Below are 18,285 nucleotides of genomic sequence, written 5' to 3' on the forward strand. Positions count from 1 at the left end.
CCCGTGATGGCCAAAGAAGATCCACCAACCTCACCAGTCCAGCTTGGTAGACGGTGGCAGCAATGGTCAGTCCCAACACAGTACAGCACAGCCACCCAGTGCAGAAAGAGGATGAATGATCTCATCTGTGCTGCCAGGGTAAGTCAACCATGTCATTACTCTCAACTCTCACACTCATCAGCCCATCACATATTCACTGGCATCCCACACACTGCCAGCTCAAGGGACATCACCACTCACTCTCCCACACACACCTTCACATCTCCATCTGGCCTCATCTCCTCTGCAGTCCGCACCCTCATCCCATCCATGGCTGCACTCATCATGGTAAGCATCCTTATCATCTGCCCTGGCACATGTCCTGCTCTCACTCTCTAGCTGTCTTTATGTAGGACAGGCTCACACGCAATTGAAGGGAGAGGTCTCAGACCGGGGTGGGGGTGGAGTGGCCGAAATCAAGGTACTCACCCGACAAGAATCGAGCCATCGAGCCGATCAGATAGGACATGGACAGTGCCTGCACCCCAGTGAGGTGGGCAGTGCACACTCAAGTGAGGATCCTGCATCAGCTCATCCCTCAGGCAACCATACAGTGAGTGCACTGTCCTATTTTAGAGTCACATGCCATGCAGTAATTATCTATCCTTTCTTTCACAAGGGCATCCACAAGCCAGGCCCTCAGCTCCAGCTCTGATGACACTTCGGAAGAGGAACCAGAGGAAGTCACCATAGTAGACCCATCACAGAGCTCACTCATACCGTCCATCAGCACAGAGACACACACCTCAGTGAAACCTGGTTCTAGAGCAGCCCTGGGGTCACAATCTGGTGAGCACAGCACAGAATCAGATCCACAGTAAGAAAGGCAGAGACATTCGAGGTCACTGGCACTTGGAGGACTGTTGGAGGCCAGGATTCTGCTAGGTCGGAGTCAGATGGCAAGCCTCCGGACTCGGTCCCAAGTCAGTTGGTGGAGCTGCAGTGACAATCACAGGAACATCAGGAAGGGTGTCAGCTGCATTCCTCAGATTTCAATGGGCGATAGAGGAGTCCATTTACATTCAGTCTGAGGTGATAGCGTCGGCATGCCACCATATGGTGTTCAACACTGCTAGGATGGCGGCCGCCATGGAGACCTTGGTCCAGGACATCGATCCTGGACTGCTGCAGGAACTGCGCTCCATCGTTGTAGCCATTGGTGACATCCAACAGTGGTTATGCGAGAGGGGGCTGGGACACCCAAATCTCACTCCAGCTGCCCCTTCTCCTCAAGGAGTTAGCCAGGGGCTCTTGGGCATTCATAGGGAGGAGGATCAGCAGCTGGAAACCCTGGAACCATCCATCCAGGTGACTCCGGGACTATCCGGACGATCCAAATCCCCTCTTCCTGTGATTCCATCACCTCCAACTCTACAGGCCAAGGAAGGTGCACCTGCCCCACAGCAGGACACCCAAAGCAGGCCGGGGCCCTCCAGGTCTCAGTGGATACCTGCCAAAGTCATCACAGACAACAGGACAGCAGGCTGCCTCCACCTCTGCTGTGGATATCACAGGAGCACCAAGACGTAACAGTAGGGTTAGGAAAGTTTAAAAGACTAGGAGTACAATGGTGGCATGGGTGTTCACAACATGTATATAGTGTTCATAAATGTAAATAGAACCGCACCCATTTCACATATCCTCTTATATATGCCTCCTTTGTATGATGAGCTGTGTTGCTGTCAATCATTTGTGATACCATGGTCCCTACCCCTACTTATTGCAGATGCCGCTATCATGGGCCTCTTGTCTATGTAGTGTGCTTCCATATCACCACAGTGTGCGGCCCTTTTCCAGATCATTCGCGACATCAATGATGCTCGACCTTAATATTAAGTTTGCTTGTGGAACAAACCTTGATCCAAAGCTTTGCAGGGTCATGTCATGTTTATTCTCGGCTGTGTAAGATTGAGGCAGAGGTGTTCTCCTATCTCATCTGCGTTCTTGAAAGGTGAAGGTGTAGTGTACAAGGATAGATGTGTTAATGCATGGAGAAAGGTCATGTATCATGCAACTCCATGTGCTGTCTGTCTCCTGGCAGGGTTTCCATGCTATGAGCCCATACTCTGAGCTCGTGTGTGCTGCTGTCAGCCAACCATGTTTCCAACTTTCTGAGTGTACATCTGCTAAGCTCACCAATAAGGGGGAGGACCTTGCCACCTCAAGGTGCTGAAACTCTGCCCATCTCAGCCACATTCTTGCCCTGGCGCTTGAACCTACAACCTTGAGCGTTTCTCAACCTGTAATTGTCTGGATTGTGGCCACAAGGCTCTCGTCACAATGCTGGGATGCAGCGCTGTGCTTCCCCTCACCTAAACACTCACCAAGACGAGTGATGCTCATTGCAAATGGTGATATTTGGGGGTCAACAGATCCTTTGAGCATGCTCTGAAAGTGCACATTGTAGCTTCGGAAAATGTTGACGGGAGCAATGAGATAGGAGTGAGGATGTACCGAAGCTGAATTCTGCTCTTTATTAGCAACAACTTGTCACCTTGAGGGCTTCATGGTGTCTGAGCATTTTGGAGTTCATAAGGGCCAGGGCTGGCCATGAGAGCACAATATGTGTCTTAAAGAGGAGGCATTTTAATGTCTGACATGCAAGTGGCTGAATGTCGACATCCTCAGGTGATCCACATGCGTAGTAAGCTGAGGATAAAAGCAGGCCAGCATCCCTAACTGAGAGTGCTGGATGTTAATGTGAATGAGAAGAAGGTGACACAGAGGGCTGAGTCATCTCAGAATCGACGCACACCTGTGGAATGTTTTCGGTTGCCTTGGCCCAAATGTCACCTATCATTTTCATCATCGATATTGCACAGAATGCATTGTCCCGTTGAAGGAGATGGATCTCCTTGAGGACATGCATGTGAGGCCCTTATTGCCATCAGATTCAATGACGAGGATGACGAGTTTTAGTGAGTACCCTCCTGGACAAGTGCTCTCCATCATGGGCCAACATGTACACCAGCATTGCTATTCCTCTCATTTCAACCATGCACTTCAATATGAGAGTGATTAGTTACACATGAAGCTCACATTGTCCTGATCCTTTAAGGATGATGACGACTCGGGAGCATGTGTCCTTGCTGAGATGAGGTGCTAACTGGAGGAGGGAGTCCCAGCATCAGACGTCAGATTGAAGGCATAGAGCTACGAGTCCACTGAGGATAGTGGAATAGCGCCTGGCTCTTGTCGGCTGTCACTGCGACTGGGATGCTGGAGAGATGCTTGAAGAGGCAGTAATTTCTGTTGTCTGATGCGGGGACTCCGTCCTCCAATTCGCACCTCATCTCTGCAAGGACACATGCTCCCACAGCTTCATCATCCTTCAAAGAATCAGGACAATGTGAGCTTCATGTGTAACTATTCACTCTCATACTGAAGTGCATGGCTGAAATAAGAGCAATAGCAACACTGGTGTTCATGTTGGCCCATGATGGGTACTTGTCCAAGAGGGTTCTTACTGCAACTTGTCATCCTCCTCATGGAATCTGGTGGCAATGAGGGCCTCACGTGCATGCCTGCCTCATCTGGCCTGTGCTATGGCCTCTTCCCCTGCAGCCTCTGCTTCCTCCAACTCAACGCCTTCATTCCCTTCAATGTTCTCCTCATCAGAGAAGACATGCAGCTCCTCCATGTCGGCATCTGGAAAACCTCCCCCCCTTTACAGGGCCAGGTTGTGCAGTGCGCAGCAAGCCTTGTTTGGTGATCTGTGAGACCTTCTGGAAACTATACTGGAATGCTCCACCAGATGTGTCCAGGCATTGGAATCACATCTTTAAGATCCCTATTGTGTACTCCACCAATGTCCAGCTAGCGGCATTAGCCCCGTTGTACCTTATCTCTGCAGGAGTCTGAGGCCGCCGGACGGGCATCATCAGCCACGCCCTTTGTGGGTGCCCTTTGTCACCGAGCAGCCAGCCCTGGATCCTGTGTGGTCCCTCAGAGATGTCCGGGATCTGTGAGTTGTGGACACTTCCTGGGTATCTGGCGCAAACCTGCATGATAAGTTTCTTATGGTTGCAGACCAGCGGTACATTGAGCGCGTAGTAGCCTTTCCGGTTTATGCATTGCAGTGCCTGTTGCCAGGGAGCTTTTATAGCCTCGTGAGTGCAGTTGATGGCACCCTGCACCTGTGGGAATCTGGAAATCTCAGCAAAGCCCAGTGCTCTGGCGTTCCAGCTTGCTTGATCTCTGACAAAGTTGACATAATTTTGGGCCTTGGCAGCAAGGGCATCTGTGACCTCATGTATGCATTTGTGCGTGGATGCTTGAGAGATCCCACAGAGGTCCCCTGTGGAGCCCTGAAAGGATCCACTGGTGTAGAAATTCAGATTAGCCATTACTTTCAGAGCCACTGGCAATGGATGTCCTCCCAGTCCCCATGGCACCAATTCCTGGATAATGTGGCAAATGTGATTCACCAGATCCCTGGGTATGCAGAGCCATTGGCGACACTGGTTTTCGCTCATCTGCAGATAAGATATGCAAGTTCTGTAGATTCTTGGTCTTGTGAGCCTCATCCTCTGTGTCCAGAGGGGGCCCTGCTGGCCCTTGGTCTTGAGGGTTTTGTTCCTCCCTTTGGTGAGACAGGCGCCTTTGCTGCAATTTTCTCCTCTCTGCCTGTGTGCGATTGTGCAGGCAGCAATAAATCCAGGCTTCATCTTCTTGATGGTCTCCTCTCTGCAGTATCAATGAGAAACAGACAACAGTCAGCATTAGTCTCCAAAGGTCTTCTTTCTGTCAATGACTCATCAGTGAATGTGGGTTCAAGGGCTTTGTTCCCCTGTCGGCAACTACTCGCCCCTGAAATGATAGCTAGCATTTCAAGGGGCTCTCCCCCCATCACTTTACATGACCACAATGACTACTATGTCATTGCTTTGGCCAGGCACTTGGATGTGCTGTTGTCAGCCCTGGTACTGGGACCCTCTTTCACTGCACTCTAACACTACATTCTTTGGAATAAACCTAAGAGCAAATGTTTAATCAGGAAATTTGATTATTTGAGGAGGGTCTGGGGTTTCTCTTCTGTGAACCGTCCAGCACCACAATTCTAACACACTTCTGAAGCCTGTCCAGTTGCCCAATTGCTCGGGCATTTGTTATTGTTCTGGGGAATCTCCATGCTGCAAACAAGAGGCTAAAATAAAGAGATCGATTAGTGCCACTTTGCAGGATTAATCTTGCAAGAATGTGCATCATTGCTTTCACTTTCCTGATTCCCTGCATTGTCATTGAAAGGCTCTCCACATTTGGGAATTCACAGTTCAGTTGGGTGCCCCTTTAATTGCCCCCCTCCCACCACAGTGCATGCATCTGCACTTCAATCTGCCCACAGAGCCTTCACCAACACAACCTCTCCTCATTTTAATTTTCTATTACGTCATCATTGGAAGATGGTGGTACTGAGCTCTCAATGCCAGACCAGCTTGGACCTTCCCTGTGTGAGCATGGAAACCCCTCCAATCCCGGAGGAGCTTTATGTTCAGGTTTCCCTCCTTCCAAGACAAAGAACAAAGAACAAAGAAAAGTACAGCACAGGATCAGGCCCTTCGGCCCTCCAAGCCTGCGCCGATCATGTTGCCTGTCAAACTAAAACATTTTGCACTTCCGGGGTCCGTATCCCTCTATTCCCATCCTATTCATGTATTTGTCAAGCTGCCTCTTAAACACCACTATTGTACCTGCTTCCACCACCTCCTCTGGCAGCGAATTCCAGACACTCACTACCCTCTGCGTAAAAAACTTGCCCCGCACGTCTCCTCTAAAGTTTTCTCCTCTCACCTTAAATCTATGTCCCCTAGTAATTGACTCTTCCACCTTGGGAAAAAGCTTCTGACTATCTACTCTGTCCATGCCACTCATAATTTTGTAAACTTCTATCAAGTTGCCCCTCAATCTCCGTCGCTCTAGTGAGAACAATCAGAGTTTCTCCAACCTCTCCTCATAGCTAATAACCTCCAGACCAGGCAGCATCCTGGTAAACCTCCTCTGCACCCTCTCCAACACCTCCATATCCTTCTGGTACTGTGGCAATCAGAATTGCACGCAATATTCCAAGTGTGGCCTAACCAAGGTTCTATACAGCTGCAGCATGACTTCCCAGCTTTTATACTCAATACCACTGCCAATGAAGGTAAGCATGCCATATGCCTTCCTGACTACCTTATCCACCTGTGTTGCCACTTTCAGTGACCTGTGGAGCTGTACACCCAGATCCCTCTGCCCGTCGATGCATTTAAGGGTTCTGCCATTTACTGCATAATTCCTGCCCGTATTAGACCTTCCAAAATGCATTACCTCGCATTTGTCTGGATTAAACTCCATCTGCCATTTCTCCGCTCAAGTCTCCAACCGATCTATATCCCATTGACAGTCCTCTTCATTATCTGTAACTCCTCCAACCTTAGTGTTGTCTGCAAACTTACTAATTAGCCCAGTTACATTTTCCTCCAAATCATTTACGTATACTACAAACAGCAAAGGTCCCAGCACTGATCCCTGCAGAACACCACTAGTCACAGTTCTCCATTCAGAAAAGCAGCCTTCCACTGCTACCCTCTGTCTTCTATAGCCAAGCCAATTCTGTATCCAGCTTGCCAGCTCACCTCTGAACCCGTGCGACTTTACCTTCTGTACCAGTCTACCATGAGGGACCTTGTCAAAGGCCTTACTGAAATCCATGTAGCTAACATCCACTGCCCTTCCATCGTCGATCATCTTTGTCACTTCCTCGAAAAACTCGATCAAGTTAGTGAGACACGACCTCCCCTTCACAAAACCATGCTGCCTCTCACTAATATGCCCATTTGCTTCCAAATGGTCGTAAATCCTGTCACGAAGAATCTTCTCCAATAATTTGCCTACCACTGACGTAAGGCTCACCGGCCTGTAATTTCCTGGATTAATTCTGCTACCCTTATTAAACAATGGAACAACATTGGCCATTCTCTAGTCCTCTGGGACCTCACCCATGGCCAGTGAGGATACAAAGATTTCTGTCAAGGCCCCAGCAATCTCCTCCCTTGCCTCCCTCAGTACTCTGGGGTAGATCCCATCTGTTTCTGTGACACTGGCCAGCTAGTCAAATCTCTTCCTCTGCTCTCCACCATTGGTGATTGCTCTTTCAGTGAACATGCTCCTGCTCTCGCTCTCTGAATTTTTTTTGTTAATTCCTTACTCCCTCTCATCCTACTTTCAAAAGTCTTCCCAAAAGGATTCTCTTCATCAGTTTTATCAGCTCCATCCCCTAATTCCATTTGTCTATTCCGTTCTCTTGCTAGGTGTTCATTCGCTTCTCCCTGGACTCTAATGCATTCTCTGACTTCATAGAGTCATAGGGTCATAGAGGCCTACAGCACAGAAAAAGGCCCTTCGGCCCATCAAGTCTGCGCCGGTCAAACAAGTACCTAACTATTCTAATCCAATTTTCCAGCACTAGGCCCACAGCCTTGTGTGCCATGGCATCGCAAATGCACAACCAAATACTTCTTAAACGTTATGAAGGTTTCTGCCTCTACCACCCTTTCAGGCAGTGAGTTCCAGATTCCCACCACCCTCTGGGTGAAAAAATTCTTCTTCACATCCCCTCTAAACCCTTACCTTAAATCTATGCCCCTTAGTTATTGATCCCTCCACCAACAGGAAAAATCCCTTCCTGTCTACCCTATCTATGCCTCTCATAATTTTATACACCTCAATGTCCCCTCTCAATCTCCTCTGCTCCAGGGAAAATAACCCCAGTCTATCCAATCTCTCCTCATAACTAAAACTCGCCAGCCCAGGCAACATCCTGGTAAATCTAAAATAAAAAATACCTGGAAAAACTCAGCAGGTCTGGCAGCATCGGCGGAGAAGAGTACAGTTGACGTTTCGAGTCCTCATGACCCTTCAACAGAACTGTTCTGTTGAAGGGTCATGAGGACTCGAAACGTCAACTGTACTCTTCTCCGCCGATGCTGCCAGACCTGCTGAGGTTTTTCAGGTATTTTTTATTTTTTGTTTTGGATTTCCAGCATCCACAGTTTTTTGTTTTTATCCTGGTAAATCTCCTCTGTACTCTCTCTAGTGCTGTCACATCCTTCCTATAATTCCAGAACTCCATGCAATACTCTAGCTGTGGCCTCTCATGCAGAACCAAATGCAGAACATAATATGCAGAACAGTCCCAGATGCAGAACATCATATAAATGCAAGTTTTTTTTCTACTTGGAATTAGTGGAGTTTTGAGAGAACTGTAGCAACTGTCAAATAGTCTGTGTGTTTGTTTTCTGTGCAGGCAGTTTTGATGGACAGGGAGATGCGCTGCACAATGCACTGAAACGAAGAAAAGGCTTGCTGCAGAAACTGAGGGTAAGGGTCATGAGGAAATTTGCCAAGAGCTTGTGGTGGGTACTATTTACTCCAGTGTTTGCCTTTAGGGAGGGAATTGCCAGCGTTATCATCTTGGTAACTTTTTAAAAATCTGAATTTCCAGTTATTTACTGAAAGAATGAAGCCACAAGATTCCACTGTTTAAAACAAAAGAATATTTACTATACAAGAGTGAAACAAAACAACATGAAATACTATCTTAGATACCTTTACTCTAAACCCCAAAATCAACACAAGTTAAACATGAATTAACAGGCAAAGTGCAGTCGATTATAAACTATGGGCTGTAACTTCCGAGCTCCAAAGGTGCATTGGGGAACCCTCCCAGGAGGTTCCCAGGTAAAATCTGCATGGCAATTGCCTGGGAAGTGCGAACTTCCCATAGGCAGCTGCCCTGCATTGGGAACCATCCTAAAATGCGATTTAAATCACAGACTTTGGATGGTTCCAACTGCCTTAAATCAATACTTACCCAGAAAAGGTTAGAAGAATTAAAACTAATTCTAGCATTTGGGTAATGATTGTATAGTCCCACACCAACCCCCCATGAGACTCCCCCCATACCCCTGAACACCCAGAGACGCTCCTCACAACCAGACTACCACCTCCACAGGCCCCAGCCCCATGGGAGACCTCACCACCCCAACTACCTCCCCAAGGGTCACCCACACTCTCCCCAACTACTCCCGTATGGGATCACCCCCATGGGACCACCCCCACGGGACTCCTCCACCCCCCCCCAACTTCCCCAGCCTGCGACCATCACCACCCCCCCACCCCACCATGGGTCCCCCCAATCCGCCCATTCCTCAGGGGACTCCCTGCCCTGCAGGGCTCCCAAGGGACTACACCCCCGATGGGAACACCCCAGCCTATGGGATATCCTCCACCTCCACTGGACTCTCCCTGCCAGGACCAACCCCAGACCCCCCTGCTGCTGCCAGGCCCAACTTCCGCTCCTGTCGCTGCCAGGCCCGACTGCCCCCCTCAACACCTCCCCCTCCCCCCAACCATCACTCAGGCCTATCTTACCCCCACCACCACCCACCCTCAGGCCCAACCCAACCCCGACACACCACCGCCCAAGGCCTGACCTGACACCCGGCCCCCAAGTCACAATCCGACCCCTCTCCCCAGGGCACGACCCAACCAGACACCTCCCCAAGACATGCAGTGGCGGGGGTGGGGTGGGGGGGGAGGGGTGGAACTTGGGCCTGGCAGCAGCGGGGAGGGGATAGGGGAGTCAGGCCTGGCAATGGTGGGGTGTGAGCTTGGGCCTGGCAGAGGAGTCCCGTGGGGGTGGGAGGCATCCTGTGAGTTGGGGAGTTCCCGTCAGGGGGCATAGTCCCTTGGGACTGGAGGGGGTGTAGTCCTTTGGGGAGGGGGGGAGCCCCCTGCGGGGTTGGAGGGATGGGGGATACCCAAAGGGGGCTAGTTGGGGAGTAGGGAAGGCCTGTGGGATTAGTCGGGGTTTGGGGGAATCCTGTCAGTGGGTAGTCAGAGGGTGGAGGAGTCCCGTGGAGGTGTAGTCGGGGGTTGGGGGAGTCCAGTTGGGGGTGGGGGAATCCTGTTGGGGTTGGTCCCATGGGGTGGTAGTTGGGGGAGTGTGTGAAGCCCCCTGGTGGGGGGGGCATCTCCTGTGGGGTGGGGTCCTGTGCAGGGGTGAGAAATTTTTTTTTTCAGACAGCAAGTGGTTCAGGTCTGGAATGATCTTCCTGGAAGTGTGGTGGAGGCAGGTTCAATCGAGGCATTAGATGATTATCTAAATAGAAACAATGTGTAGAGGTACAGAGAAAAGGCAGGGCAATGGCATTAGGTCATAATGCTCATTTGGGGAGCCAGTGCAGACACGATGGGCTGAAAGGCCTCCTTATGTGCCGTTAAAATTCTGTGATTCTATGGGTGGTAATCAGGGAGAGAAGGGAGTCTCTGGGGGTGTGGGGAGTCGGTGTGGGACTGTACAATAGTTTCCCAGAAGTTAGTTTTAATTACTTTAATTTTAATTAGTTTTAATTCTTTTAACTTTTTCTGGGTAACTATTGACGTAAAATAGCCAGAACTATCTGAAGTTTGCAATTTAAATCACAATTTTGGATGGTTCCCAGTGCAGGAAACTCCTCTGCCCCCAAGACACGACCGACACTCTCCCTCCCCAAGGCTTGACCGGACCTGACAACCCCGCCCAAGGCATGACCCAACCAGACACCACACCCCCGCCCCCAAGCCCCCGCCCCCCAAGACACTTCCCCCCAACCCCTAAGCCCGACCCAACATTCCTCTGCCCCTGGCACAGCCAATACTCCCCCGCACACCCCCACCCCAAGGCCCGACCCTACCTGACTCCCCCCACCAGGCCTGAACTGATACTCCCCTGCCCCCCGCCATGGTTTGACCCAACCCAACACCCTCCCCACAAGACCCAACCTCTACACTCCCCGCACCCCAAGGCCTGACCCGGCAAGATATTAACTAGATTTGAGAAGAAGGAATGGGGATTTTGTTTCAGATCGTGGATGGGCAGCTGAGACCTGTTACTTGTAATTCCTGTGTCATGTGAGAACTTAAGGACATTTCATGTATCTCGGGGACCGCATGTGTAGGAAGTGGCTCCAGCTGCTTCTACTTTAGTTCAGGACTTCCAAGCTTGATGGGCAACTGGAATCACTGTGGAGCATCAAGGAGGCCGAGTGTTTCCTCGGTCGTGAGGTGGCACCCCACAGGGACAGACAGTTCAGTATAGTAGATAGGTGACCATCCAGAAGAGTAGAAAGAAGCAGGAAGTGCAACAGGAGTCCACAGAGTGTGTGACACTCTCAAACTGAGCCGTGGAGACTGCTGCGAGTGATGCACCTTGAAGGAGTGTGGTCCAGACTATGGCAGGGACTGCACAGGGGGAAACAGCAAAGAGTAGAAATGCAGTTGTTATAGGAGATTCCATTGTTCGGGGGAACAGACAGCCGCTTATGTAACTGTCATCGAGAGTCTTGCATGATGCATTGCCTGCCTAGTGCCAGGGTGAAGGACATCACGGAGAGGATGCAGAATATTCTGCAGGGGGAAGGGAGTGATCAGAATTGATGGTACCAACAACATAGAGAAGATTGGTATTGAGATGCTTTGGTCAGACTTTCAGATGCTAAGGAGGAAGTTCAAATGTAAGATGTTGAAGGTAGAATCTCTGGATTACTCTCAGTGCCACACACCAGCAAAATAGAAATAGCAAGGTAGAGAGGTTCAATGTGTGGCTTGAAGCATGGTGCAAAAGAGAGGCCTTCAGATTCTTGGGGCATTGGAACCAGTTCTAGAGCAGGATGCTAACTATTCAAAAGGAACAGGTCGCACCTCAACAGGACTGGGACCAATGTCCTCGCGGGAAGGGTTTAAATTAAATTGATAGGTGGGTGGGCACTAGCTTATAGAAGTAGAAAAGAAGAACAAGATGCATTAAGGAGGAAGTGTATTGGATTGTACTAAAGGAGGTAGTACAATATGAGATAGGATGAGAAGAGCAATGACGATGAGGAATACAAAGATATGTTTAGATAAACACAGAACAATGGTGACTAAGGTTAATGAGTGATAAGCGCAAATAACCGTGGGAATTTGATGTAGTGGCAATAATGGAAACGTGGCTTAAAAATGGTGAGGACTTGATGCTTAATATCCAAGGATAGAAAGTGTTCAGAAAAGACAGGGAGGGAAAAGGGAGGTGGGGTAGCAGTGCTGATTAGGGAATACATTGTAATGTTGGAAAGAGGGCACGTCCCTGAGGGGACAAAGACAGAATCTGTTTGGTTAGAGTTGAAAGCAAGAAAGTTATGATCATGCTAGTGGGAGTATTCTCTCAGCCTCCAAATAATGATAGAGCAATAGAGGAGCAAATCTGCAGGGAGCTCACAGACTTGTGCAAGAACTATAGAGTGATGATATCAGGGGACTTTAATTACCTAAATATCGATTGGATGATATTGGAGTAAAGAGAAAGGAGGATGAGGAATTTCTAAAATGTGTTCAGGAGAATTTTCTTGACTTGTATGTTCTTGGTCGAACTAAGAAGGAAGTATTACTGAATCTGATGCAGGGGATTGAGTGGGCTAAATGTCTGTGGGGAACTTGAATAAGAATGGCCATCGTATCATAAGATTTAGATTAGTAATGGAGAAAAGCATTGAACAATCTAAAGTAGAATTTCTAAACTGGAAGAGGGCTAACTTAAATGGGATGAGAGGGGAGATCACCAGGATAAAATGGAACCAAAGATAGACAGGAAAATCTAAGGCAGAGCAATGAGTGATTTTTAAGGATGAGATGTTTCAGCTGCAGGTTAGGTACATTCCAACAAGAGGGAAAGACTGGGGAACCAAAGCCAGGACTCCTTGGATCACAAGGTCAATAGAGAATATGAAACAAAATAGAAGGTGCTGCATGTCAGTTCAATTCTTCAACTGAGAACACGGCCAAATGCAATAAGTTAAGAGGGGAAGTGAAGAGGAAAATAAGACTGGCAAAGAGAGAATATGAGAAAAAAGATCATCTATTGATAGGTAAATAGTAAGCAGGTAGTAAGAAGCAGGGTGGGCCAATGGGACAAAGAAAGTGATATTTGCTTAGAGGCATCGGGCAAGGCTGGACACTTAGTATTTTGTACCGGTATTTACGAAGGAAGAGAATGCTGACAAAATTTCAGTTTAAGCAGAGATGGTTGGGATAATGGATGTGGTGAAAATTGATAGGCAGGATGTACTAGAAAGGCTGGCTATGCTTAGAGTGAGTAGGCTGAATTTTATGGATCATAGCAGGGTCAGGGCAATGCTGGACAGCCAATTAGTGGCCGACTGGCGGGACTGCTGGCCAATTCAGACAGCAAATTGGTGGCCTAGGACAGGACATCCTGTGGCAGTGGGCCAGGCTGAAAACTAGAAGGAGGTTCTGGCGTTACACTTAAAGGGTCGCCAGCAGTGCTGCTGATAATCTGAGAGGCAACACCTGGCTTTCGGCTGTCCAGCAGCTCAGAGGAAAGGCGGCGTTGCAGGGAAAGAGGTGAGGGGAGCCTGAAGATCTTTCGGTCTGGTAACTCCTGTGGCAGCTGCCATCCCTGTCACCCCTGGATAATAAAGATAGAGAGAATAACTGCTTATCCAGGGCGCCCTCCATCAGATCAGAGTGACTCACTCCCATAGAATCGGCTACCAGCAGCAATGGAGGAGACAGGATGCCGTCTGGCCCCACGGTTTGATGGTGATTCCCTGCGTGTCCTTCTCCAGGCTGTGACAAAATGGCGGGAGATTGCCATACTGCAAGGTGGGAAGAGAAGACCTTCCTACTAGACCAAGCAAACCTGGATAGAGGTGGTCAGTAGCAATGGGGTCATCTGGAGGACCTGGCTATACTATCACAAGAGGCTGAACGACCTTCTCCATTCTGCACGGCTAAGTGACGAATCTAACTCTAGATTGTCTTTGCAGGAGAAGGGGGCCTATAATGCCCAAGAGAGGTCGAGGACCAGTTGTGGAGGGCCAAACTAGTAGTGATAACTCAGATAGAGGGGGACATCCTGCAGGTGGCCAATTACCAGGGGTGCAGATCCATTGGCCCTGGAGAGGCTAGAGTTCATTCTAGGGGGGAGCTGAGAATTTGAGGGATAATTGTTCAGTCGAGTGGGGATGGCTTTGTGGCTGGGGTGGTGGAAGGGATGAGCATGTTCCGGCTATGGGCTGGGAGAGCATCGCTCTGAGTCATGAGTCACATGGCAAAGTTGTCTGTCTGAAATGTGGAGATCTGGTTTCTAACTATGCCTGTGTGCTCTCCCTCTCGTCTGCACAGTTGGCTTTCTCCATCGAGAGATTGGCAACTTTCATGGAGTGCCAGAACCAGCAGAATAGTCACAGGATGCAGGGTATACATGCAGATGAGCAAGCCATCACATTGTTACTGAGCTCAAGCAGGCAATGCCAATGAGAGAGGGTGACAAAACGCTTGGAGTCTCCACCAGGTGCTGGTTCCTCTCAGGCAAATTGAGAGGAAGTGGACCTCACAACAGCAAATGGGCAACAGCTGGCTACATTTGGGGGCTCCTCTCAGGGTGGTTCTTGATGGTAACAGCGAATCCTCTGCCCTCTTGTCAGTGACACCAGCACCTCAGGGTGCCACTGCAACTGAAAAAGCTCCTGTCATTGTGCAGAAGTCTCTCACAATGCCGGAGTTCTCATGGCCTCAGATGATCAGAGGATACCTGCCAAGGTCATCCCAGGCAACAGGGTATCAAGGTCAGCAGCCTACCTCCAGTGCAGCTGGCAGCGAAGGGAAATCACCAAGGCACAGCACATGTATGAGAATTATGAACTCACAGTAGACCACATGGGTCATCATGGTTGTCCATTTATGTTGGTTTTCTGAGTGAGAGATTGTCTTGAGGATCTTTGCATGTGACCAAATATGTACGTGTTGCAGAGTGGGTCCTCAGAGGCTTCTTCACCTATGCAATGCTAGCTTTGGTGCTTTTGGCTTGGAATGGTCATATGGGGTCACAGAGTGGGAGAATGTGGAGCCATTGATATTGGTGTTGAAAAGTTCCCACATCCTCAGGAAAAGTGCCTCAGTAATAGTGTCTTTCATGTCTCCCTGGTATGCAATCCTGTTGGCCCTCAGGTGGACTGGCAGGCTGGTCTGAATCATTCTGAAACTCCCCCAAATCCTTTCCTAATTCTTCATCTGAGGATGTGTACCACTCAGCAAGATCCTCTTCTGCCAGGGTCTCTCCCCTCTGGAGCACAAGATTATGAAGGACACAGCAGACTACAACAATTTGGTAGACCCAAGCCAGTGCACCGGAATCTCATTTTGAGCATTTTCTTACCAGGGTCAGGAGGCATCTCTTCAACAGATAGCTGTTGTCACCAAGTATCCATCCTCCAATTGTGGTACTGGCACAAATACTTGTGGCACTTGGGAGTGCCTAAGGATATAGGTGCCGTGGCTACTCCAAGAATACTGTGCAAAAACCTGCATGATCCTCTGGTGGTGGTCACATACAAGTTGTATACTCAAGGAGTAAAACCCCTTGGGAGCCTTGGTGATCATGTGTGCAGTCTATGGCTCCCTGTACTTTGAGGAATCTCACAATGGCACCAAACTCTTTGGCTGCCTCGGCCAGATTGACTTAATCTGTGATGTAGTTAATGATGTCGCGTACTCTCCTGAAAAGTGCATCGGTGATCACCTTGATGCTGTGACATGCTGACACCTGCAAGATGCCACATAGATCTCCTCTTGCTCCCTGGAATGAGCCCAAGGCATAAAAGTTCAAGGCTACTGCCAAATTGAGAGTCATGGTCATTGGGTGGCCATCAGCACAACTGGAACAATCTCCCCTGTCAGCATAGTGCACAGAGACGTCACTGTCTCCTGGGAGAGTTGCAGCCGCCGAAGACACTGGCGTTCTGACAGCTTCAGGTAGTTTGAGCACTGCCTGCACACCCTGCCTGCAGGGTAAGGTCTTTTTGGAAGACCTCGGTGACAGTGATCTCTGCAGCTTTCTGCACCTTCAATGCCACCAGTTGCCAGGTCAGCAGGATGCTTTTGCCCTGGTCAACTACCCTCCTTTCCCTCCTTATCCTATTCTCCTCCTTACTGGAGAAACATCCATCTCAGTGCACAAGGTCCATGGACAGTGATTTTTTACTTTTGTGTTTGATCCTTCCCTTTTAAGGATTCTGCATGGCTCCAGGCCCTCCTGAATTGTGACTCCCTTCTAGGTCTTTCTTTGCACAGTATCACCTTGAAAGGTTGCTCCGTGGTCCAAAAATCAAAAACCCCTTTAGCTGCTGCCTTCACCTTCCCAGAGCGAGTCCCGCTCCAGCCCTTATATTGTGCCAAAACAAAAATAAAAATACCTGGAAAAACTCAGCAGGTCTGGCAGCATCTGCGGAGAGGGACACAGTTAACGTTTCAAGTCCGCATGACTCTTCAACAGAACTAAGTAAAAATAGAAGAGAGGTGAAATATAAGCTGGTTTAAGGGGGGGGGTGGTGGGACAGGTAGAGCTGGATAGAGGGCCAGTGATAGGTGGAGATAGCCAAAAGATGTCACAGACAAAGGGACAAAGAGGTGTTGAAGGCAATGATATTATCTAAGGAATGTGCTAATTAAGGGTAGAAAGCAGGACGAGCAAGGTACAGATAGCCCTAGTGGGGGTGGGGTGGGGTGAAGGAATCGAAATAGGCTAAAAGGCAGAGATAAAACAATGGATGGAAATACATTTAAAAATAATGGAAATAGGTGGGATATTGGGAAAAGAGGCCCGAACAATCCCCATCCACCACTACTGTCCTCCGTCTGGCTGAATTTGTTCTCACACTGAACAATTTCTCCTTAAACTCCTCTCACTTCCTCCAAATAAAAGGCGTGGCTATGGTTACCCGCATGGGCCCCGGCTATTCCTGTCTCTTTATGGGGTATGTGGAACATTACTTGTTCCAGTCGTACTCCGGCCCCCTCCCACAACTCTTTCTCCGATACATCGATGATTGTTTCGGTGCTGCTTCATGCTCTCGTCTGGACCTGGAAAAATTTATTAATTTTGCTTCCAATTTCCACCCCTCCATCATTTTCACATGGTCCATCCCTTCCCTTCCTTGACCTCTCCGTCTCAATTTCTGGTGATAGACTGTCGACCAATATCCATTACAAGCCTACCGACTCCCACAGCTACCTCAACTACAGCTCCTCACACCCCACTTCCTGTAAGGATTCCATCCCATTCTCTCAGTTCCTTCACCTCCGTCGCATCTGTTCTGATGATGCCACTTTCAAAAACAGTTCCTCTGACATGTCTTCCTTCTTCCTTAACCGAGGTTTTCCACCCACGGTGGTTGACAGGGCCCTCAACCATGTCCGGCCCATTTCCCGCGCATCCGCCCTCACACCTTCCTCTCCCTCCCAGAAACATGATAGGGTCCCCCTTGTCCTCACTTATCACCCCACCAGCCTCTGCATTCAAAGGATCATCCTCCGCCATTTCTGCCAACTCCAGCATCTTGTCACCACCAAACACATCTTCCCTTCACTCCCCCAGCGGCATTCCACAGGGATCGTTCCCTCCGGGATACCCTGGTCCACTCCTCCATCACCCCCTACACCTCAACCCCCTCACACGGCACCTTCCCATGCAATCGCAGAAGGTGCAACACCTGCCCCTTTACTTCCCCCCTCCTCACCGTCCAAGGGCCCAAACACTCCTTTCAAGTGAAGCAGCATTACACTTGCACTTCTCGCAATTTAGTCTACCGCATTCGTTGCTCCCAATGCAGTTTCCTCTACATTGGAGAGACCAAATGCAGACTGGGTGACCACTTTGCAGAACACCTTCGGTCTGTCCGCAAGCATGATCCAGACCTCCCTGTCGCTTGCCATTTCAACACTCCAACCTGCTCTCATGCCCACATGTCCATCCTTGGCCTGCTGCATTGTTCCAGTGAAGCTCAACGCAAACTGGAGGAACAGCACCTCATCTTCCGACTAGGCACTTTACAGCCTTCCGGACGGAATATTGAATTCAACAATTTTAGATCATAAACTCTCTCCTCCATCCCCACCCTCTTTCCGATCCCCCCTTTTTTTTCCCAATATCCCACCTATTTCCATTATTTCTAAATGTATTTCCATCCATTGTTTTATCTCTGCCTTTTAACCTATTTCAATTCCTTCACCCCACCCCACCCCCACTAGGGCTATCTGTACCTTGCTTGTCCTGCTTTCTACCCTTAATTAGCACATTCCTTAGATAATATCATCACCTTCAACGCCTCTTTGTCCTTTTGTCTGTGACATCTTTTGGTTATCTCCACCTATCACTGGCCCTCTATCCAG

At 49.2% G+C, this 18,285-nt stretch overlaps 1 protein-coding gene across 1 annotated transcript in view; it reads left to right on the forward strand.

Moving 5' to 3' along the window:
• Nucleotides 1-18,285, forward strand: part of c11h21orf58 (chromosome 11 C21orf58 homolog) — a 265,111-nt gene that overhangs the window by 200,264 nt on the left and 46,562 nt on the right. The window contains exon 4 of the mRNA XM_078551638.1: nt 8,324-8,397. Within this exon, the coding sequence (XP_078407764.1) occupies nt 8,324-8,397 (74 nt within the window). The remainder of the gene's footprint in view (nt 1-8,323; nt 8,398-18,285) is intronic.

The sequence above is a fragment of the Cetorhinus maximus genome, chromosome 11 (assembly GCF_964194155.1).
Source record: "Cetorhinus maximus chromosome 11, sCetMax3.hap1.1, whole genome shotgun sequence".
In the NCBI taxonomy this organism is placed as follows: Eukaryota; Metazoa; Chordata; class Chondrichthyes; order Lamniformes; family Cetorhinidae; genus Cetorhinus; species Cetorhinus maximus.